Raw genomic sequence first — 27,969 nt, 5'->3', positions numbered from 1 at the left:
CCCTACCTGCCTGTCTTTCTCCTCTCTCCTTCCCCGTGCAGAGGGAGCCGGGGAGCTCTGCATCTCATTGGATATTTCAAATGCTTTCTGCACAAGTCATAATTAATGCCGAGTTGCAGAGCTAAGACCAGATGTGCTGCCGAGATTATCTCCCAGGGCAGATCGGCTGCTCTCCGCTCTGTAGCGCTGGGTGAATGGAAAGCTGCCAGTGCTGGGACTCAGAATGTGTCTGATGCCTGAAGTCAGGACTTTCTTTCTCTGCCGCTCCTGCTGTCTGACACTGCCTGGTTTCTGCTTGAAGCTCAGCGCCTGTCATGTAGCGGAGTGCTGCACAAGAACGAGAGGTATGAGATGATTTTCCCGAGTTTAGATTTGTTACGGTTTTCTTTTCCTAGAGGAAAAGCAGATATTTGAGCTTAGCCTCAGACAGAAGCTAAGAATCTAAAAAAGGAGCTGGTTTTACAAGGGGGGAAGGAGTGGGAAGGACCTAGTCTATGGCCAAAAGTACTACCGGATGCCAAGCTAGCATTTGAAGATAGTTCTTGGGGTGTGTGTTTCTGTTTGCCTTTACATAGAATATTTAAATGGCTGTATGTGGATGAGAGCAATCGGCTCCTAGTATATGGAGGCTGCTCTTTGTGGGGAATGGGGTCAGAAGACACCAACTTCTACCACAGACCCGTTTGTGTGACCTTGGGCAAGTTACTTCATCAGTTTCTCATGATTCCTAATTATGTGTCGCTTCCTTTCCTTTCCCTGATTCTAGCATGTTTTGTCTGGCTGGATTGTTTAGTTGTTAGGGTCTATCTTTTCTTAGGCACGTATGGCTCCTAACATGGAACTCCTTTTTCAATTGCTGCTGCAGTAATTCACATAGTGTGTGCTTGGGCGGGCCAGGGGAGGGGGAAAAAAGAGTTATAGGTTTGTGTGTGTTTTGTGCTGTGGAAGCATATGCATTTCTGAATGTCTGCCCATGACTTTTTCTCAGCGCTTTCATGTATGAGAGGGACAGATAAATGGGAGCCTAAGCATGAATGTGGGAAGGTAAAAGTAGATGCTTACCTGTGCTGGTGAGCACGTACACAATCTTTCCATCTGTAAACTGCCTGTCTGTGAGGCACCACATGCATGCGCGGGTGTATGTACTGCTGTATAGCAGCATCCAGGTGTGTGCCTTGATTATCTTCCTGCACATCTTTTAACGTGTGTGTACTAAGCTGTACATACAGCTGACGTAGGTGTGTCTGGACTTTTCCCACTTGAAGCACATATGGAGTCCTCAGTCCTCCCCGTAAAGAAAATCTACTCAAGAACTGACTTTATTATCTCTGTCTTTAGTTTATTTTGGTTGAAATCAGAGCTCTGATGAGGAAAAATGAAGCAGGGAGCATATATTTTCCTGCCCACTGCATGTCTGGACAGCATAGCTGAATGTATAGGCTTTGTATGCCTGGAGCTGGTGGGTGAGCTATTCAGGCCAGGACAGAGAGCCTGTCTGTGTCTTAGTCAGTACATCATTCCTGGCTCGCTTTTTCCACAAAGAGCCACCTAAATCTTTAAAGAACAGAGACAGCTTGTTGGAGTACAGGAAAGAAATTCTGTAGCTTTGTTAGCCCATTTTTTTAGTATCTTTTGAATCTTTCTGAGATTAAGGATGTGGTCCTAGGCATGCTGGTTTTTTTTCTGCTTTGAAACCAAACAGAAGGGCCTAGCTATAGATAAGGGTATAATAAGGAAAGTTAACCCTTGGGTTGCTAGTAGCTTTTGCCTTTATTTCCAGCCTAAATCTGTCTGGGAGTGTAACTGGATGGCACTGGCTCCCCGTCTTCTGAATGAAGAGAAAGACTTTAATGTCTTCCAGCAGGATCATCAAATGGAGTGAAGTGCTGCCAAGTTCAGTCTGAGCTGCAGGCCCCGGTGATTAAAAACAGGCCTGTGCCTTGAGGAGCCTGTGGATGAGGCTGTGTGTGACTGGCTCCACATTAGCTCTTCCTTGCCAGGCAGGGCAGTCCCTGTCCAGCCCGGCGATGCTGTCATATCCTGGTAGTTTCAGGGGCATTTTACTACATCAGTTTTACAAGCCCTCCTGAGACCTAGCTGAAGTGAGATGAGCTTTACAGAGCTAGCAGGACACCACCTCCTCAGTCTGCCCTGTTTAGCCCTGGGAGACTGAAGTAGGTGCATCTGCTGTGTCTCTTGCCAGTGTAGCTGTGAGAGCCCCAGTGGTGATTTTCCTGAGGGTAGACTTCATCAGGTCCCCCCAGCAGATGCCCAGATGAAAGATTTCCGCAAGCCCAGAACTGTCAGCAGCTCCGGCTTGCCTTTGACAGTCCCTTTCTAGCTCTTAGTTTGCTCCTTCTCTGAACCCTAACACTAATTTCCTTTTCTAAGCCATGGACAAGCTCTGCAACCACTGCACAGATGAACTATTTCTCCAAGGCCAAATTTTCAGCCCCACTCTAACTGCAGCTCTGTGTTTTCTTTCTCTAAACCTCAACCCTAATGCTCTTACTGCCAAAAGACTTTGCCTGGGAGCAATCTTTCTTCTGAGCAGCAGCTGGGGGGATCCTTGTCTATGGCTCAGCAAAAAAAAAATTAGGGCTAGGGTAGAGAGAAAAAGCAAATGGCTGCAGTGTAACTGGGGCTGCAAAGGGAAAGTTGCAGTTATCAACAGACTTTGCTTGGGTAAAATATTTTGTCTGTGCAATGCTTGGTGACCTTTTCTAGCGCTTCCCTGGAAAATTAGGGTTCAGGGAAAGAGAAAACATAGATCTGCAATTGGAGTTGGGCTAGAGTGGGGCTGCCAAAGCAAGGTGGGAGGCAGCCAAGAGAGCTGGGCTGGGAGAAGTCTTTCATCCTGGCAATGGCTTCAGGGTCTTCTCTTCCCCTCAGCAAAAAATGACCTGTGAGGGCTGTGTGATCTCACCTGCACAGCCCTTCGGCACACACTGTCACACAAGAAGAAACCCACACTTGTGCCAGCTCCTTTCACTCATCATATGATAGGTAGATCAGCTTCATCCTCAGTCATGTCAGTCTTGGTTTCATGGCTGTTTTTTCTTGTTACCTATTTGAAATGGCGTGAAGGGAGGTGAGCAGTGTTGCAGTAGAATAATATTACAGTGCTTTTGTTTCCTCCAAAGATCACTGCTTCCATCCAGGAGAAAAAGGGGTTACCAACCTCCATGCCTGAGAAGGGGGAAAGGACAAGGTCTCCAGCATGTGGTTCTGCAGCAGACACCCATAGTAATGTTAATACTGTGCTTGCGAAAGGTCCATCTGCTGCTCCTTCTGAATCTCAAAGCAGGTCACCCTTCTATCTCTGTTATCTTAGTGTCACATTCCTTAACCTCTGTGGCAGTGGTCTCTGTTTGGCTGCAGTCAGCTTGTTACCCACGAGTCACTGACGGGTTGATTGTACCCACAGAAAGCTACTGCTATTGTGATCCAGTTTGACAGGGAAGGCAAGGACTGATGTTGCCTGAAATGTATTAGAGCATATTGCTGACCACAGACCAGCCAAGGCCAGGGAAAAGTAGACAAAGCTTCACACTGCAAGTGGAGATTATGCATGCAGTTGCTCTGTCTGTGATTCCATACATGTGTATCTGACACTGCCTTTGTCCTTGCTCTGAGTTAAGTCTAGAACACCAGAACATGGGCTTCTGGAAAAACATTATCTCTGTGCTCTATACCTGGGGAATGCAGAGCATTTACCTCTTTGCCAGAGCCTTCTCTAGACAGGCCCTTTAGGAAACAGGGCTGTGATTCAACAAGGAGAGATTTGAGAAAACAGGGCTGCTATCCTGTAATTGCCCTGACATCTATCACAGCCTGACCTCCCTAAACCTATGTGTCTTGCATCTAGGAGAGTGAATGCCATGTATCATTTTAAGGAAATAGATGGGTTTGGTGGCAGGAAGCCTGGCTCAGAGATTAATGATAGGATATGGAGTTTTTTTGTCTCTAAGGTGCACAGCTTGGCGTCTGACCCAAGCTTGCTGTAACTAATGCTGAAGGACCTTGGTTAGCATTGGCCTGTGGCCCAGGATCAAACATTCAGTTCAGAGGAAGAGGGAGAAATGGTCACTAGCAGAATACCATGAGGGAGGTTAGACAGGATACATGTTCTGCTCAGCGTTTCACAGCTGAGGGGCCTACACTGTAGCTTTGCAGCTCTTGTTATCTGCATCATTCCTGTGTGTATTTACTACGATATGCAATGTTGAGAGTTACTGCCCCATGAGCAGGATCAGCAGAGAGGCTGAGAGATGAACAGGCCATGGAGACTTCACTTTTTCAGCTATGACCTGGATTCGTAAGTTATCTGAGAAACTAGGCTGAAAAGGTTGTTCTTTCATGGCTGCCCAGCCTCTGCAAGTGCCCTGGAAACCCTTGGACAATGCTGAGCCCCACATACCAAGCAGTTCTGCTGTGCCCCATCATGACAGCAGGGATTACGTGATGAGGTTACTAAGCAAGCTGTGCAAAAGCAGGAAGAGATTCCCTCTTCTAGAACATGACTTCAGAGACACCCATCTCAGTGAAAATTCAAACAGATTAGAAACAAGAACTAGTAAAACCTTTACTCTGCAAGAAAACCAATATTTACAGTGATAAAGATAAGTCACTCCCATGCTCCAGGGCATCCCCTCCTGCCAGGATAAGGAGGGAATTTCCTTTGAGACTCTTCATGGCCCTCCAGCTCTGATACTGTAATGTAGTTGTGTAGGCTGGGGTGTAAGGAAGTTTTCTGTCTTCTGATGTATAACAAACTATCAGAGAAAGGAAATTGGACTTTAGGATCCTTCTTGCCTGTTTCATTCAGGGAGTTGAAACTGATAGTGAAAGTTCTGTTTCACTGAGGATGCAGCAGGGTTGGACTGAATACAGAAAACAGGTATGGTTTGACATGATGTCTCCCATGAAGGACAGTGAATGGTGGTTAGGAAACTTCCTGCCAGGAGTTACCAGCCTCCCATAAATATAGCACTAAAATAAAAATGGAAAATGTGGTTACTAGCAGGAAGGTAAGTAGAGCCTTAAGAAATTACCAAATCCCCTGGCCTGGTATAAGCACACGCATGCATCCATTAAACACTGCTTCTGGCTATTGGTTGCGAACATAGTGTAACTCTAATATTTCATGCTGCCCTTTTTTCAGACCTGCAGGATTAACTGAGTGCTTAATGCATGATCTAAAGCTCTTTGATATCAGTGGAAAGCTTCCTGTTGCTTTGAGAAATCTTTGAATAGAATTTCCTATCTGCTGTGGTCTGGTCTCATCTGAAATTGAGTAGATTCTGGGATTCTCCCACTGAATTCTTATTACCAAAATATGGTTAACTTGGATGCTGTCCTCCTTGACTCCACCATACCTTGCAGGGTGCTAGAATTAGGGTTTCAGAACACAGCTTAGCAGCTGTCCTTTTAGATGGAGCAGTCTCCTAGTGGCAGGGATTGAACTAAGACCTCTGAGTCTTACAGCCTGAGCTCCTTCTGTGTTGTCGAAAAGATCTGGTGCCGATAGTGGCATTCAGCAGCTGGTATTGACCAGGAACTCCCATTTCCCCAAGGAGAGAGACAGTGCTTCATACTTGGTGACATATGTCTACAGTAGATCTGACTTAAGAATTACCTAAGCCAGTCTGTTTTGAGAGTATCTGGTGCTTCTGATATGTTCAAGGTGCAAGAAGTACAGTACACACGTTTTAGTAGGAAGGGCAATGTATTTTGCATGCATTTTACTCTGTGTTTTAATTTTCATTCAGCAATTTTAATTAAAGGAAAAGAAATAGAAGTGCAAAGCTAGCAGGATGGTGGGGGATTTTCACAATAGCCAGTTTAAATGTTGACAACTCTATTCTGTCATGTTAGCCCCCCCCTGCTAGTGGGACTGCTACCTGTTGGGCTGGGCAGCTGCAAACTGTTAAAGGGCAACTGCGTGACGGCTAAGAGGTGGGTGTATGCAGAAAGGAATTGTGTCCCGTAAAGTCAATGTAGCCTTTGTTTTGGCATTCTTGGGGCAGAAGATGCAATGGAAGTACAATTACTTAATCCAGATTCAGCATAGCTGAGGATAACCATAAACATAATCTTAATCCCACCTTCCTTGTGTATAATGAGATATAAACTGGCTTAGGGCAGAGGGTAGTTTGAAGCACTCTTAAGCAGAAAAAAAAAATCACTCAGCATATAATTCTTGGTTTTAAAAATAATTTTATTCTTCTGAGTCTGTTAGAAACTGGACCTTCACACAGGCTTACCCCCTCCATGTGGAAGTTTCCCTCATTGTATACCCTGAGCGATAGCTCAAGAAGAGTTTAAGCTGACACCCAGATGTCTCTCTTGCTCTCTCTTGGCAGGGATCTTTGGGCAGCGATTGGAGGACACTGTACAGTATGAGAGGAAGTATGGCCAGCGCTTGGCCCCACTGCTGGTGGAACAGTGTGTGGATTTTATTCGGGAGCGAGGTCTTACAGAGGAGGGGCTCTTTCGGATGCCTGGCCAAGCCAACCTTGTCAAAGATCTGCAGGATTCTTTTGACTGTGGAGAGAAGCCCCTTTTTGACAGGTGAGTTGACATCACCAAATTCAGGCTGCTTTATCTGTGGAGTGTAAATTATGGCAGGAATGGCCTTGCAGTGGCTATCCTAGTTTACATATTCTTTCTACACCATTGCTCTCTTCATTTAAAGTGCCGCTGGGGCTTTCTCCTGCATGGTGTTGGGTGCGGAGGCCTTCATTCAGCTAAGTGCTGGAGCAGAGGGAGAAATTGAGCCCATTAATCTAGATGGGGCTACTCCAGTGTTTCAGCTTAAGCACGTTGAACGAAATGTATTGCTAGATTTGGGTGCAGCATACTCAGCAGTTGGTGGGATCCCCCTGAGAAATGGGTAAGACAGAGGTGAACTAGGTGTTCTACTGCTTTCAGATATTGCCTTCTCCCTTGCCGCAACCACAGCGGATCTGCCTAGGGGCAATATCTCGACTCTTCCCCTTCCTTTGTCACCAGGTTTCAGAATAGTCACCACATCTCATACATCCTCCCGGCTGTTATGCATGCAATGTATAGAATTGGTCAGCATGTCATAACAAAGCACTTTCTGACCCCAGAAGAATTCTTGGCCCAAATGATTTTTTTGATCCACAATTTCAGCAGCTGAGATGGAACATTTATTTCAAAACTGAATAATCTTTTGATTTTCAACAAAACTTGAGTCAAATGTTTCTGAAATAAGAATGGCAATTTTGCATTTTTCTTCCCAGTATAAAAATGTTGGTGTAATCACTCCTTGCCTGGTACAAAGACATGCTAGCTACCTTTTGTCCTACTGACCATGCCAATGTCAGGGAGCAACAGGGGCAAACTGCTCCGCAAATCAAGGTGAGCCAGGAGCCAACTGTGGTAACAAGGCTGGCAGAGGCAGTGGCACAGTCCAGTGATCACCATGCAAGTCCATAGTGACAAGGCAGGTCCAAGATCAGGCTAGGTAATCTGTCCATGAGTCAGGGTCCAGGTCCAGATCAGCAGGGTCTGTAGCCAGGCACAGACATGGCTGTGAGGCAGTGGCAGTTGTAGCTCAAACACAGGATAAAAAGGTAGAGGCTCAGCTTAATATCTGCTCCCACGGGAAGAGTGTCAGCCCTGGCTCAGAGCACTTGTGTCCAAGGTCAACAAGGGAAGGGGGGCAGCTCTCAGCTGCACTATCTCTATGTTGGCCCTGAGCCCAGGCAGTCAAATCATCAAGAGGGTGGATGCCCTCAGGGCCCTTGCAGCCAAATCCTGTCCATACTCTGTAACTAACATTTCCTTCCCTCTCTCATATGTACATGCTACCCAGAGTGAAGGTTGGCATTGTGCTAACCTAAACAGTGCTTTGAGAAATGAGCCTTGACCCTAACAGAGACCTGGAACTCTAGGGATATTTGGATCCAAGGCCATTGTGTAGATCTGTCCCAGTCTCTATCACAGGTCCAGAAGTGGGATGAGATCCGGGATCTTGACTTGGAGACCTGGCTCAATTTCTTGCTGGAACTCACTGGCACTGCTTTCCCGGTGATGCAGGCAGCATCTGGTATATTGCCAGCACATTAACCTAGGGGATCACTTCCCCTGGACCTGCAGCCAGTCTCAACATTGCCAATAGCATCCTGCCTACCGCTGCAGGAAGAGCTAGCGTTCTCCTGCATGGGCAGCACAGTGTTTGGTCTCATCCTGGGAAGAATATCCTTAGAGTTTATTGGGAACATTCTTGTAATTCTTCCCTCCCCTCAGCTTCCCAGACCACCCATCCTCCTTTCTTTGATTCTTAACCACAGTCAGTATTTGCTCCCTAAATGGAAGTGCCAAATATTTAGAGATATTTTTGTGAAAAATTAAAGTTTGAAATCGTCAAATTGTCCCACTTAATCTTTTCTTAAACAAAGTCTTTGTATTTTTAACTGAATATCTGGGTGTTCTAGTTCAGAATTAGAATTATTTTAATTCATGTGGAAGTGACCGAAGTTATTTTGGAAAATGCTCATATCTGGAACAGGAATATGTACGGAAGGAATTACTTAGGAATGACAGTTTCACTTTCATGTTTTACCTTAGTCTAATCCATACTAACTTCATTGTCATGAAGATAAGCCAAGCCTCCCCCCAGCATTTTTAAAGAAGAAAGCACCTTTATTTCCATAGGCATCTGCACTGGCTAAATAGATCAGTGCTAAGTCTCACCTTTAACAGAGGCAGTAAAGATCTCCATGAAGGAATGCCTGCCTTTTGGGTAGTTGATTTGAAATGTGATAACTGAAGGTTCAGTACAGAATGAAAGGAGGCAAGCTTAGGGGTACCTGAGTAGTGTGACACTTGAGGGTCCCCCAGTCATTGCCTTTTGCTCTTTCCACAATGTCCACTGCGACTTGTAGGCCCAGCTCTCTGGTCTTTGATATGTATAGTCACAGATAGCGACGAGGGAGAGGCAGTTGCACCCTGGCTAAGTGAAATGCTTCTCCTCCTAGCAAGCATCATTTTCTCTATGTGTAACTAAAACTATCCACGTATGGCCTAGGATACCTAGGCAGCAGCAGAGATTTTCTGCAAGTGTGAAATCCATATGCTTGTTTCCAAATCAGGTGCAGTGAAAGGAATATCCTTTTTTTTCCTAGTTGCAGTCAGTGCTTTTAGATGTCTTTTGTATCTACGGTGATCTTCCAAATGCTAGAGCCTCCCTGCCCCATGGTGGATCAGATCTCTGTGATGACTGATAATTAAAATATTTATTTTTAAAAGGCTTTGTTTTCCAATTTGGGTTTTAAATGCATATGTATATTCTCATGAAAGGCCAGGTGTTGCTGTTTTGGAAGCACCTATAGTAGTCTGCTGCTGTTGCATTTGCATGCCACTGAAAGTTTGGCTGGATTTCACATGGCCTTGTGGATGAAGCAATAACTGCAGCCAGTGGGCCTGAAGCTGTAGTCTGGGCTCTGCTTCTGAGTGATAGTCATATCCACCATCCATGCCTGAAACTCCACACTAAAAAAGAAAAAAAGAATAAGGGTATTGACCTCATTTGTAAAACATTTATGATCAACTGAAGAAAACCACTATGTGAAACTGTGGTATTCTCAAATATGATGGAGCTCTTCAATAGCAATAGCATTATCAGGATTAGTAGCAAGTGGTAGCTGCTGGCAGCTTCCTGTTGTAATTTTTCTTATTTTGTTTTAGCTGTGTGTTCCAAAAATGCTTAAAAACATACTAAGCAGGAGAGATTCAGCTTTTAGATAGAGGTGAGGATTTGAAGCTCTGTTGGTTGCCCATGGTTACTGATGTGTTTTTCTCAAGAGCTCTTTAAAGACTGTCAGGGCAATGGTGGGTAGTGGGGACCTGGTGACAGAACCTGTTTAGACTTCCAACAGTCAAAACCTTTGAGGAGGTCATCTGCAAAAATTAACCAAGTTGTACAACAGGAGACTTGGAATGAGGGAGAGGTATCACCATACATCAAAAGCTGAATAGGAAATGGAAAGGGAAGAACAGGTGCATCTTCATAATGAGATCTTACACCTCAACCCCAACTTAAAGCAAAGGAGAGAGAAGAGGAAAAAGAAGTTCCTGGAGTGGGAGAGAAAAGAAAAGCTGATATCCCAGCATAACAGATGGGCTAAGAAATGCCAGATACCCCAGCCTGGGGGAGGAGATGTGACCCACAAGCCGGGCAGCCATGCCGAATGGCAGTAGAGGGCCTTGAGGAAATACAGCTTCCTCTATTTTTTTCTGAATGATAGACCAGGGCACTTGGGAGCCTGGCCCATGAGATGTAGGTGGGTGCTGGCTAGGGAGAGTATCAGACAGGAGGAATCAGTGAGAGATCAGAGGTTATGTTTGATTGCACGAGGATGCAGACCTCTACTGTCAGTGCTATGTGATCGCTGTGCACTTGCCTGGACGGTATTGCCCGCATTCCTGATCCACACTGGCTGAGGAACCACAGCACCACCCTACCTTAAGCAGTATGATGGGCATATCCCTTCCACTGCCTGTATTGCCTGAGATGCATTTATATCTTGACAAAATGGGATATTTCCCTTGTTCCCAGGTAGACACTCCTGCCTAGTACAAACATATGGCAGAACAGCTTCCTTCTATGTGCCTACTTTGTTCCTGTCCCTAAGAGGGACCTTGATGCACCCCGAACAAAAGGCATCAAGCTTTGGGGTAGTGTGGGTTTCTAAATTTCCTTCCCTCTTCTCTATTGCAGCAACACGGATGTTCACACTGTGGCGTCCCTCCTGAAGCTTTACCTTCGAGAGCTGCCAGAGCCTGTCATCCCCTTTGCCAAATACGAAGACTTTCTTTCTTGTGGACAGCTACTCTCAAAAGATGAGGGAGAGGTCAGTAATCCTTCTAATCTGCCTCCTTCTACCTTGAAGGTTGTTCCCAAGATGCAATGTAGTACAGCTTTCTTCTGTTCACTCTTCAGTCCTGATTTAAATCAATGAAGTTTCTGGGAACCTTCCCTGAATTTTCCGGAAGCCATGAATTGGGCGTTAATATCACAGGCTCCTGCTTGAAGCAGGAGCTTTTTTGAAGTCAGTTGTGTAGCCTGATGCTTCTTTCTTCTGAACAAAGCTGTTCTGTAGCATAATCAGCAAGAGATGCAAGGTAGGAGATCTGGTAGGGTTCCTTTCCCAGCCTTGCTGTTGACTCATTAGCAAGCTGTATGAAGTCACTCTCTTTTTCTGGTTTTTCAGTTTCATATATCAAACAGCATGTTCTGCTTCCCAAAGTTTTTGGTGGATGAGATGTTGATCAGTGTGATGGTCTTTGTTTTTCTTAGAGGAAAGGCACTACAAAAGGGCAGGCTATGATATTCTCCCAAAATGGGGGAAATAATGTTATGAATACTTTGCCAGAACCTTCTTATGATGTTCCTCTCTTTGGTTTCCAGGCAAGGGAAGGGGCTGACAAAAACCTCCAAGTCTGTGGCAATCATGGAAATTTTGATTCACTGCTTGGGAGGAGCAGGATAATTTACAATATGATTGATTGATCTGTTTCATCCGTATTGTTCCTCTTGTGGCGATGCCTGAGCTCTTTGCTGACTGCAAAGGCACGTTGGATCTGGTCTAATGCAGGTGGAACTGTGCCACCTTCTAAAACAGGAGTTTAAAGAAGCTGTAAGGGTTGTTACTAGTGTCAGCTAAAGAAGCAAAGGCCTGAGGGCTTACAAGTCGCAGTCCACAGGTCTGTCCCTTTTCTGTGTGTGGGCTCAAGAGCATGCTCACATCTTTGTCTCTGGTGGGGACTGTAAAAACTGTTCTTTACTGAGAGCCTGGGGTTCACCTTTAGTTCAAGTTTTAGTTTAGTTCAGTCCTTCATGATGCCCACAGGAAGATACTTGTTTGCATGCATCAGATGTAGCATATCTGGTAATGTCAGTTTTTTATGGATAAAAGGCAAGTTTGCTACTATCTGTACTCACATGATGTACCCTCTAGCCAACTCTGAGAAAGCAAATTTCTGTGCATGACACAGCATATTACCACACATGGATATGCATGTGTGTCCTGGACACAGCCACATCAGTGTGTCAGTGCACTAGTGTTGTCTTTTAATAGGTACAGGTATGTGTCTACTAGCTCCAAAACTTGCTCATTTTCTGCCTTATCCTCAGTCAACTCAGGCATCTCTGCACGGTGCTGTGTTACAGACAGCACAATGGTTGATTTCACAAGAAACAGCAGCATTTCTAAGGCAGTGGAGCTGGTTTCATTTTGGTCATAAGATGTGCAGACTGGGAAGTTTTGGATCCATTAAGCACTATTGCACAAGAGTAGAGACACTGCCAAGTTGGGCAAACATAATTGTATATCAATTGCTCAGCTTATTAACTACGTAGTTTGCCTGATTTTGCCTGCACAGGCTGCAGCAGTTTGGGAAGCAACATCTGTGTTGGTTTCGTGGGAGCAAGGCCAGACTCAAAAGACTTGTAGTGCAGTATTCTCTTTGGATTAGAAAGGTGATGAGGAGCACTAGATAGCCAAAATGAAAGCTTACAAAATACAGTACTGCTGATAGCACCAAGTTGTCTTGTTAAGCTGCTGTTGTAAACATAACTATGTTTTTTTGGTCAGGAAAATCTGGAACCTCAACAAGGGCTGTTTACTTTTTCAGAAAGGAAGGTGGAGTGCACACACCAAGGGTGGAGAGGCTGTACGTGCACAGTAGCACGTGGATGAGAATGTAGCAGAAAGTCATACCCAGCCTGTAGGGCCTGACTCACCTCTCACATGCAAAGTCCCCCTGCTCAAAAACGTGGTTTCTTTGAAACCATATTTTTTTAGCACAAAATGATAAGCAGGGAATTTCAAAATCAAACGTTTCATTTTGAAAAAGTATTTGGAAACAACAAATTGCAATCTATTGTTTTAACTTGAAGTACCATTTTGTTTTCATTTTTCACTTGGAAGTTTTGATTGAGACTTTTAGACTCAAAATATAATTTTCTTTAGTTTTGTACACCCACCCACCAATAAAACCAGAATTACTTAAGGCAAAATAGCCGTTCAGATAAAATTGTTGGCACCTCATGCTGCTACATTGTGACCACAGATATGAATTACTATGATGTTAGCTTGGCCTAATCTCCATCTGCAGCAAAAAATACTCCAGCACTGCCCTAAGCTTTCCATTTTTCATTCAGATGGCTGTTCATCTTCATTCTGCACCAAACTAATCTCTGGTGTTGGAATGCAAACAGAAATGTAACACAGACCTTGGGTTGTGCTGAGGCCTGGAGGTATCTTGGCAGGACTGCAGCATTAAAAAGGATTTGATTCTGATCCGAACTGGTTGGGAGGAGGGATTGAAAATGAAAAACAATTTTAGAGTAAGAATGAATGAAAGATCTTCAAATCTCTAAAAAGTCATTTGACTCTGAGCTGACTTGACGTGGTAGTATTTGAGCCTTCACTGCTGCCTGTACTCTAGAGATGCATACAGCAGTTCAGTGGGCTAAGCGTGTGGCTTTGAGTTTTTAAAGAGGGCTCTGAATTTGGGTGAACATCTGGGTTCACCCCAGTTTTCCAGCCCAACTAGAAGCTCCTAATTGGTGGTGATCTGTTACATACATTACAAAATCCTTGGGTTTGGGATTGCTTCTTGGAAAGCGTGCATCTGTGGTAAATTAGACATGCAGCATTTTCAAGGAGGTAAGAGTTATTACTGACAGTGCAGTGCCTCTATTGCTTGCTAGGCTGCAGCCATAAGCATGATCAGTGCTATTTGTTAATAACGCTGCAGTTTCTAGGTCGCATTTTCCTTCACGCTTTCGCTGTGGTGTTACTAGGCTCAGCCTTGTGCCATCTGTTGGTCAGGTGGTTGGTGGGTGCAGATCTGTGGCATAGCTGATAAATGTTGCAGCAGGAGAGAAAGCTATTTTTTAACCTGGCAAGTGTTTGTACCTTGATGAATATGAAGATAGTCTCTGTGTAATACTACGTTTGTGATTCCTCATGACAAAGCATGGATGATACATTTGTAGAACATTTTTTTCTTTCAGGTAGCATCTTGTACTTTTAGGTCATGTTTCCAGCTGTTCACAACTGCCTGCAGTTTCTGTTCCAAAGCCCCCTCTTGCCTCCAGTGGAGCCATGGTATTTTAATTCAGAGCACTTGAAACACAGTACCAAAGACCATCCTGATTTCTGTATTTGAAATAAATTGGGTTACAGAGCAAAATTCAAGAGGGAATTAGGTCTGTTAGCTTGTCTATTTCTAGTTCAAACTCCTCACTTGAAAGCTGGATGACCTGAACAACTGACCTTAACCTTCACATCAGTAGCAGCTGTCCTTGATTCAAATGTTTTCAGAAGTTTAAAAAAGAGGATTGAGATTTTCAAAAGTGACTGGTCTTTTATTGCTGTCTCCATTGTTGTCACTGTTAAACCAGCACAATTTGTAAGCTAAGGAATTAAAAAGGAACTTACTGCTTTTAAGAATTCTTTTTTAAGTTTCAGTTTTTTATTAGAGGACTTTTTTTGTGCTGGGACATATGGAATAAAAAAGTGTCTATGCATTCAGGACGTTAAGGATGGAGGTAGGAATACAGACTGCTCTCTGGATCTTTCTGACTTGTCTGGACCAGAGAAATCAGGAAGATCTTGCAAGAGGCTGGCCAACAGAATTCCCTCCCTAACAGTCCTTAATAAAGTTTGAAATTAATGTCCAACTGCACTTATTCGGCTTGGAACCAGCTGCTTCTGGAATTTCTCCATAATGATGGCAGTTAGGAGCCCTCCATCATTAGTTAGCAGCTACCACTCTTCCCAAATGTGCTTAGGTATCTGTTTTCCCACAAAAGGTTTAGTTGTCTCAAAAAATAAGCAAATCTCCAGGGCAACTGTAGCATTGACAGGAACAAGCAAATGATGCTTGGGACTGTGGAAGGACAATAGCCTTCTGAGTCAGAGGTTTTCTTTAGATGATTTAAGTAGCTTCAGGGTTTTAAGTCACTCCTCCAGCAGATGTCTCATCTTACATTTTAATGTAAAGACAGAAATTTTATGAGGAAGTATGTCACAGCTCAGAATGACTGCAAATGGAAGTAAGTAATTAAAAAGGAGGTAGCTGAATTGGAATGTCATTTAGCTTTTGTAAGAAAAAACTGTCCTCTGCTCAGTTGAGCATTACTGTAATGTATTTATACTACACTCAATGCCTCAGTTTCAAATAGGCCAGGTGCTGAAAAGACACATTTGCTGGTACATTTATACCAAAGTCAGTGGGCAGACTTTGAAGACTAGCAGGCCTCACTAATTGAAGGCTTCTACATCAACCATTAAAGTTGACAGGAGGATTTCCACTGATTTTTGAGAACTAAATCCAGTTCTGGACATTGGGATTTTGGTAAGGCACGACACACTAGATGACACCTTTTTTAAAGCAAAGCCTCTTTGTGTTATCATCTGTTGTTCACAGTTTTGATTCTGGAAAGAGGACTTTGTAGTACTGAATGAAAGTCACGTCTGCTTTGCATCATTTATATTAATAGCTTTCCTTCTTGGTTTTTTTTGTCCCTCAGGGTACCCAGGAACTGGTTAAACAGGTGAAGAATTTGCCCCAAGCCAACTACAACCTCCTCAAATACATATGCAAGTAAGTGAAATTAATTAACACTTGGAAAAGCCACTAAGCTTTGTGAGGGTCAGTCTTATATGCAAATAATTTACTCTGAAAGTATGAATCTTCAAACATCACTTACATGTAAGTTACTGCTCCTATAAAACATGTGGAGGTGAATGTGCAGTCTGCCTGAAGGAAGCTCTTGGTTTATCCAAGAGTGTCAGCCAAACAAATTGCTGTCACCCACAGCCTTGGCAGCAGGCATGAATGATACTAATATAATATATTGTTTATTTCAGAAGCACTTAAAGACCAGTAAAGAAAGGCATTTTTTCCAGGTACTGCACACTTGAAAGATTTATGACAAGCTGAGTAGCAGATGCAGTCAGAATAGCTAGTCTGGCCTCAGCTCTGGTTTGGGAGTGGCTTCCTCTTGGAGTACCAGGGACTCCTCAGCCTTGTCTCCCCTCATCGCTGTGCTGACTCTCCCAGTTTTTGCAAAGTGGGCTGGAATGTGTTTTGGGAGCTGGAATGGACTGTTACCCTAGATACAACATAGTGAACTTTATATTGTATTCTAGTCTCTGTGGTGGTTAGTCCCTTTATGACCAGTGGGATTTGCACATCTGGAGCAGACAGTAGACACAAACACTGACATGAAGCCCATGACTTATTCAAGATACGTCAAGCCCTTCCCAACTGTACAGAGAGACATCATTTTTGAAATGTATTTTTGAATGCTTTAAAAAAATTTATTTTGCCTTGCTATGTGCTTCTATAGCCATTTGTTTTAATATCTGAGCACCTCAAAACATGAATGGCTGAGGCAGCAGAATATAATTACACGTTTCTAAGCGAAGAACTGAGGAAAGGAAAGGCAAGTAGAATTTGCTTCTGACTTAGTGAAGGAAACTGAGGGTTCTTGGGTCTCAGCACAGTGTCCGCCACAGGGCAAAGCCACAGGAAAAAATGGGAGTGCCTAGAAAAGTCATGCTGCAAGTAGAAGCATTCAAAAATTGGCCAAATAGTGCAGAATGACAAGGAAACTTTTTCCCTGCCAAAACCCATCCAATCATTCAAAAATTAACAATAGTTTAGGAAACAGAGTACAGACAGAGTGAGACTCTTCACTTTTGAGGCCACTGAGTCCTATTTACTGCTATTGTAGGTCTGCATGTCATATAGTCCTTTTTACAACTTGGCTAATTATGTACAAGCTATTTAGGTGTTTGTTACAGCCTTTCTCTTACTATAACTCCTATTGGGAGGCTGTTCCAAATTACAAAAACATTGTTAGAAACTTTCTGCTGATTTCTAGCTTATACAAATGGATAGCCAGTCTGTCTGGATTTCTTCATGTGCTACCTTTTGGCTTGCATAGTCTTTTTCTTGTATTGATGTTTGCCCAGCTGATGCATTCACAAGAAGCATTTTGGCTACCTCTTTATCTGTATTTTGTTAGATTCAAGCAACAAAGCTCTTTCCACAGGCTGCTAGTTCTAGGACGAGGGGATGAGTGAAATGTCTTTTTACTTCTGTTATATCTGTAAGTGAAAAATGGCAGACGTCAATCTGTGTAATTGGATAATTCCTATAAAAATGTGAAAATCTGTACTTTCATACCTAGTAGAAGGCTGGATCCCTGGTAGGCTGGTACCTTTGGCAGAAACCATCCTGTCCTCTCTTGTTCATATACTAGGAGTGATCTGGGGTTATTACCGAGTATCTAAGCTGCATTAGTCCCTAAGAGCATTTCAGGTACCAGGGTTCTTTAAACACAGGACAAAACTATTCCTGCCCCAGAATGCCTACAGTCTGAGAAGTGACTTACTTATTATTCCTCTCCTCCTTTGATTTTTCTGGGGGGCTTTTCAAGATTCCTTGATGAAGTTCAGGCTCACTCCAGCATTAACAAGATGAGTGTCCAGAACCTGGCTACAGTATTTGGACCAAATATATTACGACCCAAAATGGAAGATCCAGTGACCATGATGGAAGGTAGGTACTACTCTTGTGAGATAACACAATACCTGTGTCTTGGAGCTGTAAGAGTATGCGGAAAGTCATACATTTGTTGGTAGGTGTATCACTTGACTGCATAGTCAGTAACAAGTCAAGCAATCCCTTTCATCAGTGCCTGTGAGGGGATGTACCAGTTGGCCTCTGTTATCCCACCCACCACTGGCCTGGGAGTGTCTGTCCTCTCCACCACATAGAGATGCCTCTGCCCTGTTGTAAGTTGTTATGTGAAACTCTTTCTGAACCCACTGCTAAAATGAAAGCTCAAATGTTCTTCAGAAGGACCATGTTTAAGTACCAAACTGCTGTTATTTAGTATTGATGCATTTGGGTGGTTAGACAGCTCCCTGTAAATGACATCCAGCCCACAATGAAAGATGTACTGTAGTTTTTGCTGGGCCACAGCAGCTATGACTAGGTGTCTTAGAAGTGTTGTCTTCTAAGCAGGCTGTGTATGAGTCAGAACTTCACAGAACCCAATGAATAAGTTGAAAATCACTGTTAATTTTGGATGTCAAGATCTGAAGCTTGAAAATTATCTACCTCCATATGGGTCGGGAAATGCACAGGGCATGATCTCTGACTGGCTGACACTAGGGGTGGGGTACAGCCCCTCTCCCAGGTGGCACTGGAGCACAACTACTGTGATGCAAGTTTTAGCAGGGTCTTTTAATCAAGTTTTGTGGGATCTTGGCAAGTCTGCAAAAAGAATTGATGGATTCGTCCAGCATTAGGCACAGATGGAGATGCTGTGCCCAGGATGTCTGAACTCGCCTCTGGCACTGCTCCCTAGCTGTAGGGGAGAGCTGACGTGGTGTTCCACGTGATGGAATTCCTTCACAGAACACCAGCATTATCACACCTTAGTAGCAGCATTGCCTTTAGCTCTACACAAGTGACCTCTGAAAGGCACTGTAGATGTGTGCCCCACAGATGGCAACCCACTTTAAGATGTAACAGGCCAACTTCAGAGCATATACACTATAGTTGTTTAGGGACTCGAAGCCTGCCACAGACATGTGGGCCATATTATTAAGGGTAGTCTGAGACCTTCCCCTTGAAGGGGGCAAGGTACAAAAATGTGGGGAGCAGAAAAAGGGAGTGTGTGCAGGAGCAGATGCTGCATTATTCAGCATTACAAAGGTGGGAATAGCTGAAACCTCAATCTGTTGTGTGATGCTGTGACTTGCCCTCATGGCCAGTTGGCTAGCAGTTGATAAGACTTGCAGCCTTGGCCAACAACAGGCTTTTTGTTCAGTTGGTACAGATGACAAGGTGGGTTCAGTTCACCTCAGGCATTTCATTATACAGTTCAGCCGATAGCAGAGGTGCTTATATTGTGTGTTAGGTGCACAGGTGCCACAGATGCTGTGGTGTCATGGTCTCTCCTAATCATCATATAAAAACACTACAGTGACCTGGCCTAGAATTCTGCATTACCACGGACCTGAACTGTAGAAAAATGGGGATCTGGTGGCTGGATTTTTAGACTTAATAATTATACTTGTAAGCAACAGCACTGGGAATGTTTTGTTTTATTGTTAGTTGAGGATAGAAGATTGGTTATATAGAAATAATGGGGAAGTGGAAAGACTCTCAATAAATTTTTTTCTTAGCTTTAGGGTAATACGGATCTGCTAAATCAACTGATACAGAAAAATACTGCTGCCAGTTCTTAACAAAAAGCACTTTAATTGTGTCTCTCTTCAAACTTAAACTATGAATTTCAAATAGAAATATCTGAAGTTTGACATCTAAATTGTTAGGAATGCCTTATCTCGAAAGAGGTTTATTTCTCTCCGCGCACTCACAGACATAAAATAGAAGTTGTAGGTGAGCTCAGTACCTCTTGCTATCAGGCCGAAACCTCATTATTAAATTCAGGATCTTATCTTGAAGTCCTGAATATGTTGGTATCATTCTCTATTTCAGACAATGATTAAAGATAGAATTAATTACATATTTGCTCTTTTTAAGGTTTTCCTCTTTTGCAGAAAATGCTTTGTATTAGGTTTGGTAAGTTATGTTCTCTATTAGTTCATATTGGTCTGTTCCACTACTGGAAAACAATGACAACTCATTTCTGTGGATTTAAATACCTGCAAGTACTTTCTGTACTTGCTGTACACCTTCTGCAGGTGCATGTATCATACAGATGTCATACTTTCTCCAAGTTTCTCAGTACACTAAGCGTGCAGCAGGCGGCCTGAGCAGATTCTTCTCTGGGCCTGTTAAGACTATGAAACTGGGTGCAACATAGTTGTAGAAACCTGCTGGTTTTGGAAGCTGGACAGAGAGGTGCTCCATCCCAGCTAATAGGTTCGTGTGTTCAGGATCCAGCATGCATCTCTGCACAGGTCTATGCGGTCCTGCATGGATGCACGTGCTGAGATTGATGCTGGCTTTGAACTCCATGCCATGTTATAATACAGACATGCCCTGTTTTCCAGGTGTCGTCATCCTCTGTCATTCTTAAAAGGTGTCCTTAAGAAGGCCAATTTATTAATCATTGCTACTGATCATTTGTACTCTGCTAGTCAGCTACCTTCATGAGTCAGACTGACACCTGCATCCTTCACAGTCCCTATTTACAGCAAAAAAAGATTCCTGTCTCTTGCAGTCCTGTACAGAGAGGCCCAGAGCAGTTGTTTGTGCAGACCCATTGCAGTGCGTGGTGGCCACAGGTCTGCCTCACAAGGAGCTCACAGGGCATCTCACAGACACGGGATGAGTGTCCGAGGTCTTCCATGTCTCCTCAACTGCTTGCCTGTGTTTTCTCCCTACAGGCACCTCACTAGTTCAGCACCTGATGACAGTGCTGATAAGTGAACAGGGGCGAATCTTTGCTGTTCCTCAGGCAGATGTGCCAGGGAGCCAGATGGAAATCAGACCTGTGCGTCAGCGCAGTACTGTGGAGTGGATCTCCGAGGAGGACGGGGAGGACAGCAGGTCGGAGAACAGCGTTCCCAGCCCTGCTGATTTGCCTTCTAGCAATGTTGTGGCACTAGAGGCCACTCCTGGACCTGTGGTGAAAAATACTCCTTCAGAGCACAGTGGCAAGTTGACTCAGCCTGCCACCAGCCCCAACAAAAGAGTGCAGACACTGCCTCCATGGAAATACTCCTTCCGCCAGCAGGGAGCACGGTCTGTGAGTCCAAAGCTGGGTAGCTCATCCTTAGATATCCCCAACCTTTCCTCCAGTGGGAACTGGTTAATGAATGGACTGTACTCTCTCCGAGGCCATCGCCGGACAGCCTCTGGGGAACGAGTTAAAGACTCATGTTCTTCCCAGAGACTCTCTACTTACGACAACGTCCCTTCGTCCAGCCTCTCCCTTAGCACACACAGTATGGCCAGCACCACATGGTCTACATCATCATGTGAAATCTCCGTGGTGGACTCGGTCAGCAGCTGCCCAGCCTGCCGGGCCAGTGACTCTTCTGCTTTAAGCTCTCTCAAAACCGAGTGGATAACTCAGGGCTCACTGTCTCAGAGTGAGGTCAAGACTGCAGATCTGGAGAACAGCATTGACAGGTTTGAAGCATGCAGCAGCAGTGAACAGAGCAACCCGGCTGCAGCTTCCAGAGACTCTGTCAAATGCTCTAGGGCCTTACAAAGCTTGGTGGTGGAGCTAAAGGCAGAACTGAGCAAACAGAGGACTGAGTATGAGACTAGTATCAAAAGGTAATGTCATCTGCACAGGGGACAAAGAAGTCATCTGTCAGCATTACCCTGGTTTGAACATGGGTGTGGGCTACCAAGCATATCAGGTTCTCAGACCTGGAGTTTGAGTTTGGGAGACAGCAGATTTGGTTCTGCTCTTTCCTCACTGCTCTCTGAATCTAACTTTTCTCTCTCTGATCTGAGACGATCAAAAAAATGGGATTTCTGTCACACAGGGAATTCCAGTATTTCACATTCTATGTTTTCACTGGAAATCAGAATTGCACAGGTAATGCCAAAGTCTGCTCTTCGTCAGTGTCCTGGGAGAAACAGCATAGCAAACATCTGTCTTGAAGGGAGGGATTGGGACCCAGGGTGGTCAGGCCTCAACAAGGAACTCTGTTGGTCTGTGCAGGTGCCAAGATTTGTACCAAATCAGTCTGAAATTGAGGGCTTCTTGCTGCTTTTCCCAACCAAAACATTCTTCAGGAAACTGATTTTGACTATTCTCCAGGGGGTTTTTTTGGTGGTGTTGGGACTGCATCTCAGTTACAACTTTTTCAGCAGCCCTTTTGTGTTGAACTTCTAGAAACCTTGCTTTTGATTTTTGATGTACTTGTAGTGGTCCTTTGCTCACTTGGCCAGCCACTGACTCAGAGTAGCAGCAAGGTGCTGCTTGTACAGCAGATAGATGAACTGTGCAGGTCTCTGCCTACTCTGATGTTTACTGCAACTGCTGGTGCTGTACTTTAGATCTGTGCTCAGAAAAAATCCTTCCAGTTTTCAGGGAGGTGTGTGTGAGGGCAGGGGCTGTAGGAAGTACAAAGTATTAATAACTAGGAAGTTGTATTTATTCATGTGAGTTAGTATATTAGGTTTTATGAGTTAAGTGCTTAATAGAATGACTTTCAGGCAGGTACTCGGGGAAATATGCACATGAAATATTGTTGCTTAAAGGAATTAGATGTTTTAATATACAGCCATATACAAAATCGCACACCATGTTATAATACAGAAGAATCATCATTGGCCTGGGCTCTGCAGCACTGGTACTTTGCACTGAAGAAGGGCTGTAGTCCCATTTCTTACAAATAGTTGAGTTCTCGGCTTCTTTTGTGTGTTAAGGTGTTAATGTTACACTCCTTCAATTATTAAAACTCTGGTAGCATTTACATGCTTCAACTTCCAATCAGTCTCCCAAACACGGTACCAAAAGCACATATGACTGTTTGTAAGGATTGTATAGCACAGCTTTAGGCTATGTTTGTTGCCTCTTTTTTTTCTTGCTGAAGTAATTTCTCAAAAATGTATCTGAACTGTGATCTCTTCCAGTGGGTCAGCTGTTAAGGTAGGAATTTCACTTGCTACCTTCCTGCTTTATTTTATGATTTCCTATGATGGTGGCTTGCCAGCCTCTGCAGCTTTTCTGCCCCTTGCATTGTACTGCCTTGGTATGTGAGGCTGGAAGGAGAATCAGGCCACGTAGCAGTTTCAGTTCCCACCTAACAACATAGAGTGGGAGAAAAGCTTACCCACCGCTTTGTTGTGTTCCAGGTAGAAGAGCTTAGGAGAACAACACTAGTTGCTAGCATGGTGTGTTGGGAAAGGTCTGTGAATGAGGATGGTAGTTCATGGCTTGCCTTTTTTTTTTTTTTTTTTTTTTTTAGATGCCCTACTGATGCAAAGTGGGAGGGACATGAGGGTATGCGTCTTGCATTTAATTCTGCAGAGCTGCCCTGGCAAGCCTTGTTGCAGGGATAGAGTAATAAACAGAAAGGAGACCAGGCTGCAAAACTCGGAAATGTGTATCTACACATTTTTACCTGCTGCCTGGAGGAAGAGATGGCTTTCCACCTCTTATCAGTAAAACTGTTCCAACGGGGCCTTCAGCTGTTGACATCAGGGACATCCAGGAATACTTGTTCTTAATTCCAGCTGTTGAGCGTTTTCAGCTGTTTCAGCTCTAACACCTGCTTTTCCCCTTCAGCTGGACATGGACAGAGCACTGTGGCTGGAGGGGAGGACTGTAAATTGGCCAGGTCTCACAGGGCAAAATAGCTAAGAGGAAAATGCCTAATGAACTAATAGTTTCATAAAACCAGGCAAGATGCAATCACTGCCTTTTTGTATTAAACAGGAGATTCCAGCTGTTCAGGATTACAGCCTGAAGGGTTTTGCTGTCAAGTCTAAGAATTTCAAGCCAAGTTTTTCAGCTCTCAAAAATTTTGCAATATTTTTACTACATCTGCAGCAATTTACATGTGCAAAAATACGTTCCTTTTGAGACCGCATGAAAGTCTGCTCTTGTGGAAAGACAGGAGCTAACTAGCAAAGAAGGGAGGCCGCTTAACAGGAGAACTTTGGGCTCTGCCTCACTAGCTTTATTTTATTGAGGATAATTTAGTCCCTGAAAGTAATCATTAGTTCCTTTACAATTGTACATGTGCTTGTGTGGTTTGCACAACTCAGTGTGTGTAGCAGGGCATGTTTTAATGAAGGAATATGAGCTTTTTGTTGGCACATACACAAGTGGAGGGAAAGCAGAGTCAGTACCTGCCTGGGGCAGAGGTAAGGAACACTTGCTGATGGAAAAGCTGTTATTTATCATCATCAACTGCCCATTTTCTCTCTTAGTCAGAGGGAGGCAAGTTTTATGGCCTTCCTGTAACCAGTCTGTTCCAGAGCATTTCTCCCTCGAGGTTTAGTATAATTATGAGGCATTCTCTGTTGAGTTTCAGTAATTCACATTTACCACCTGAGACTCTTAAGACTGGAAGTATCTTGGAGAGGACTATTATGTTGTGTATGTAGAAACACAGTAAGTACTGTGACCTTATGTAATTCAGAACATGGACAGCTAGTCTAGGCTGCTGTAGCTGACACCTAAAACTGCATGGTAGAAAAATTTAATTGGTAGCTCAGATCCATAGGACATAACAAAAATGTAAGGGGCAGGGGGGAGGAAGGGAAGCATCCTAGCTTCAGAAAAATCCTCTTGTATTACAGAAGACAGCAATAAAAGTCTGCCTTCACTGAGATGGGCAGTTTTTTGCAGACATACTGCAGATTTCTGTTCACTTATCAGTGCAGCTGTTGGTCTGCTGGACTTGGTGATCAGTGCACCTATGTGTGACTTTCTAATTTGTTATGAAAGTTGTGGCAATGATTATATTGCCATCTTAGCTGTACGTGAAGGAACAGTTTAAGGGGATGCACTGCATTGCCTGCAGAATTGCCTCTTGGTGGTCACAAAACAGAATTCAAATTCAGACCCTTCTGGGACTGTCATAAAGGTCTTTTTTTTTTTTCTTCTTTTTTGTGTGTGCAGTCTGTAGCATGCCCTTGTTGATTGTCATTTACCCTGTCCAAAAATAACCCTTTCACAGGGAAGCCAGGCACCCCAGCTTCATAGTTGGGTATTAGGTTGATTGATCGGTATAAGAGGTGGTGGGATTTTTTGTTTTGTTTTGTTAAAGTTAGAACAGAGGACACTTTTCCTAGGAAAAGCTTAATTTTTAAAATCACCCTTTCTGAATATTCTAGTGATGGGAAATTCATATCTGGATATATATACTCCCTCCTCTGTATTAACATCACTACTCTATCTTGTGATTAGGAAACATGATGGGGAGGACAGCAAGTGATGTGCCTTCTGCACTTGTTTCAAATCAAAAAACCATGAACCTTATTCTTTGACCTCCTTAGAGAAAAGCTCCGAGTCTTGCATTAGACCTTTGTGCACAGATGAACTATTTAAGGTCTGTTCTTCAGATTCTTCCTCATGAAAAGTTGGGGTTTGTAAAATCTTGTACAGTATGAAAAACTTTTATTCCCCCACCCCACTGTCAGTGACAAACTTTACAGAAAATACCATAAAATGGATGGTGAGGAAGGACTGTGACCTCATTCTTACCTGACCTCCAAGGATGTTCCTCTGTACTGGATATGCATATAGGCAAACACAGTATCAGGATGAAAACAGGTTAAAAGATTATTTTGGAGTTATATATTTGAACTCTGCCTGAGGAGTTAATATATCTCCTCAGACATTCAGTCTGTTGCCCATAAGTAAGCATCGTTTTGTAAGACTTTGGAGCGTATCTTCTCAAGATACAAATAGAGTAGGTTCCAGCTTTCAAGGAGTCTCTGCCTTTAAACTCAACATTAATGAAATGGCAACTAGTGCTCTCCTTTAAAACTTCCTCTTAAATGAAGATATTTTAGCTCTAAGTTGAACAACTTATATTTATTACAGCTATCAGCAGTATTTATCCAGCCACTTAAAAAACCTTTTTTTTTCTTCTCCCTCTCTCTCTCCTTTGGTTTTAAGAATTGAAGAAACAAGTGCAGACCTGAGGAAACAAGTGGTTAGGTTAGAAGAAGAACTGGACCAAGAACGAAAGAAATACACGATGCTGGAGATAAAGCTGAGGAATTCTGAACGTGCTCGTGAAGATGCTGAGAAGAGAAATCACCTCCTGCAGAAGGAAATGGAAGAGTTTTTTTCAACATTAGGATGTTTAACTGTTGGGAGTCGAAGTGCTAAAGTCCCCAAGTAGAACAAGCTGATGTACAGCATAGAAAATTCTATTTCTGGCAAAAGCAGTGAAAATGCACATTTTGTTCTGGTATACTCATGTATCATGAGTAATTCTACAGTGATTCTGCTCTCAGTGACACTTGCTCTGTTGTCTTTACATGTGCTGTAGTATTTGGGCCATCTGGGAAAGACTGCTAAACATAATGCTTGAAAAGTTTAGATGTCAGATTGCCAAGAAAGAGTGGGCAGCCTTTTTATCCACAAATCAAAAGATCCTATTCTCCATAGCTGTACTGCTGCCATCTTTGGATTTACTGCACCAAAGGACAGTGGAAAGTCCTGCAAGGTGGGTGGGATGGCCAGAACTGACGGACAGGCGGAGCTGAGGGCCTCCTCCACTTGATGGCAGTTCCAGTATGTCACCACATTCAATGTGGTTTAGCATATGGGTTTAATATGAGGTGGTTTTCCTCCCTACTCCCTACATAAAGTTTGTTCAAATTTCTCATTCCACAAATTGGCATTATTTTATGAAGATGGTTTGAAAACAAGTCTACAGACAAGCTGAAAATACCAAAATCTTGACAATTCATTAAAGTTGTCCCTTACTCACTGAACAGTTCTGGTGCTTCACAAAAATGCAACTTATTGAAGTGTGATTAATAATGAGATTGGCCACACAAACTCCATGGAACTTTACATATGCACATTTTGCCCTAGGTATCTGGGTTTTTTTGAGCCAAAAATAGAGCAGTATTAGCTGCAAGAAAAAATCTCACAAGTTGATATGTACTGATCAGACATCAAGGTAGGAGAAGAAAGATTCTTATCATCAAAACACATCCAACTGCTGAGGGTTTTTATCTATAAAACTTTAATAGCAAAACCTATGGTAAGAGAAATTAGTGCTGGAAAGGGGGAAGGGTGGGATCTATCTTTAATCTTCCCAGGACAATTTATGCTTAGCTGCCTTGTAATGTTTCTCATGACAGCAGTTGATTTTTTGTTGTTAGTTGACAGGGAGATGAGGGGACAGGAGGAATATAGCAAACAACCCAGCAGCCTAAGTTCATTGCTTCTGCTAAAGAAATGTCATCAGAATAAAGCTGTAATTTCCAGTAATTAGCTGCCAGGGCTCACTTCCCTTCAAGGGACTTCTTTGAGAAGTTCTGCATAACATTTCTGGTGCCCTGAGCCACGTGGAGCCTGCACAAGGAAAATTGTTTCACCAGATTCAGCTTAAACTCCACTTGCCAGCCCAGCACTCACAGTACCGTTCGCTCTCTCTTGGCATCTGTCTTTGACAGCTGAGGCAGCTCAGGAGTCTCACAGGAGAAAGATTTTTAACGGAAAAGTGCCACGACAACATGAGCTGGCTAAAGGGAAAGTATAGACTGTAGTGAAGGTGTTTGCTTCATTTAAGTATTTAAAAAATGACCTGAATCTCTCTCTTCTTACTAGAGAATATAACTTATTGTCTGGAAATAACCTTAGAATGGGCTTTTTTATGTACCAGCAGATTGTATACCTTTCAGTATTGACTTTCTCCTCATCATCATCTCACAGATATCCAGGCATTTCAATATTTAAATATCTACAAGTTAACTTGTTTCTACCTCACTGTAAAGCTTCTCCTTCCTATAGAAATGTAAACCATTTAAAGTGAGCAAAAAGGAACATTTTAACCTAATCTTTTCTGCTTAAGACAAGTCAAGCAAGGTGGTAAAGTAAGCCATGTGGATAGGTTAATTCAGTTACTTCAAAACATTTTCCCTTCTTCCCAGAAGATCGAGCTGTGCTGGATTCCTTACTGTCCCTGGTGGGAGGCAGCGGGGCTGGTACCTGAGCGTTCACCGGGAGCAGCCTGCCACCTGCAGGCACCAGCAGCACCCTTAGCTTCCCCCCCACTTGTATTATTCCTGATAGTCACAACTGCAAGGAAGATCCTGCAAGGAAGACGATGGCCTATTTAAAACAGCAGCATTAAGGTGCATAATGTGAGAGGCAACTGTTGTTACTGATTTTGAGCTGGAACAGCATAGTAGGTTAGGTAGCATTAAGTACCGTGCCAGTCATCACAAAATAAACCTTAATATTAGAGAGTGGCCCAAACTGGGTTGTAAATAATTCTC

General features: G+C 43.4%; 1 protein-coding gene across 1 annotated transcript; it reads left to right on the top strand.

Moving 5' to 3' along the window:
• Nucleotides 1–46: 46 nt before the first annotated feature.
• Nucleotides 47–27,937, top strand: ARHGAP22 (Rho GTPase activating protein 22). Its single transcript, XM_072871487.1, has 7 exons — nucleotides 47–344; nucleotides 6,366–6,573; nucleotides 10,751–10,883; nucleotides 15,575–15,648; nucleotides 17,492–17,613; nucleotides 20,421–21,318; nucleotides 25,628–27,937. The coding sequence occupies exons 1-7, from the start codon at nucleotides 224–226 to the stop codon at nucleotides 25,854–25,856; spliced, it is 1,785 nt and encodes a 594-aa protein (XP_072727588.1). The 5' UTR covers nucleotides 47–223; the 3' UTR covers nucleotides 25,857–27,937.
• The last annotated feature ends 32 nt before the right edge of the window (nucleotides 27,938–27,969 follow it).

The sequence above is a fragment of the Ciconia boyciana genome, chromosome 8 (assembly GCF_034638445.1).
Source record: "Ciconia boyciana chromosome 8, ASM3463844v1, whole genome shotgun sequence".
Lineage (NCBI taxonomy): Eukaryota > Metazoa > Chordata > Aves > Ciconiiformes > Ciconiidae > Ciconia > Ciconia boyciana.
The sequence above is the reverse complement of the archived record's forward strand: the minus strand, read 5'-3'. Positions and strand labels throughout refer to the sequence as shown.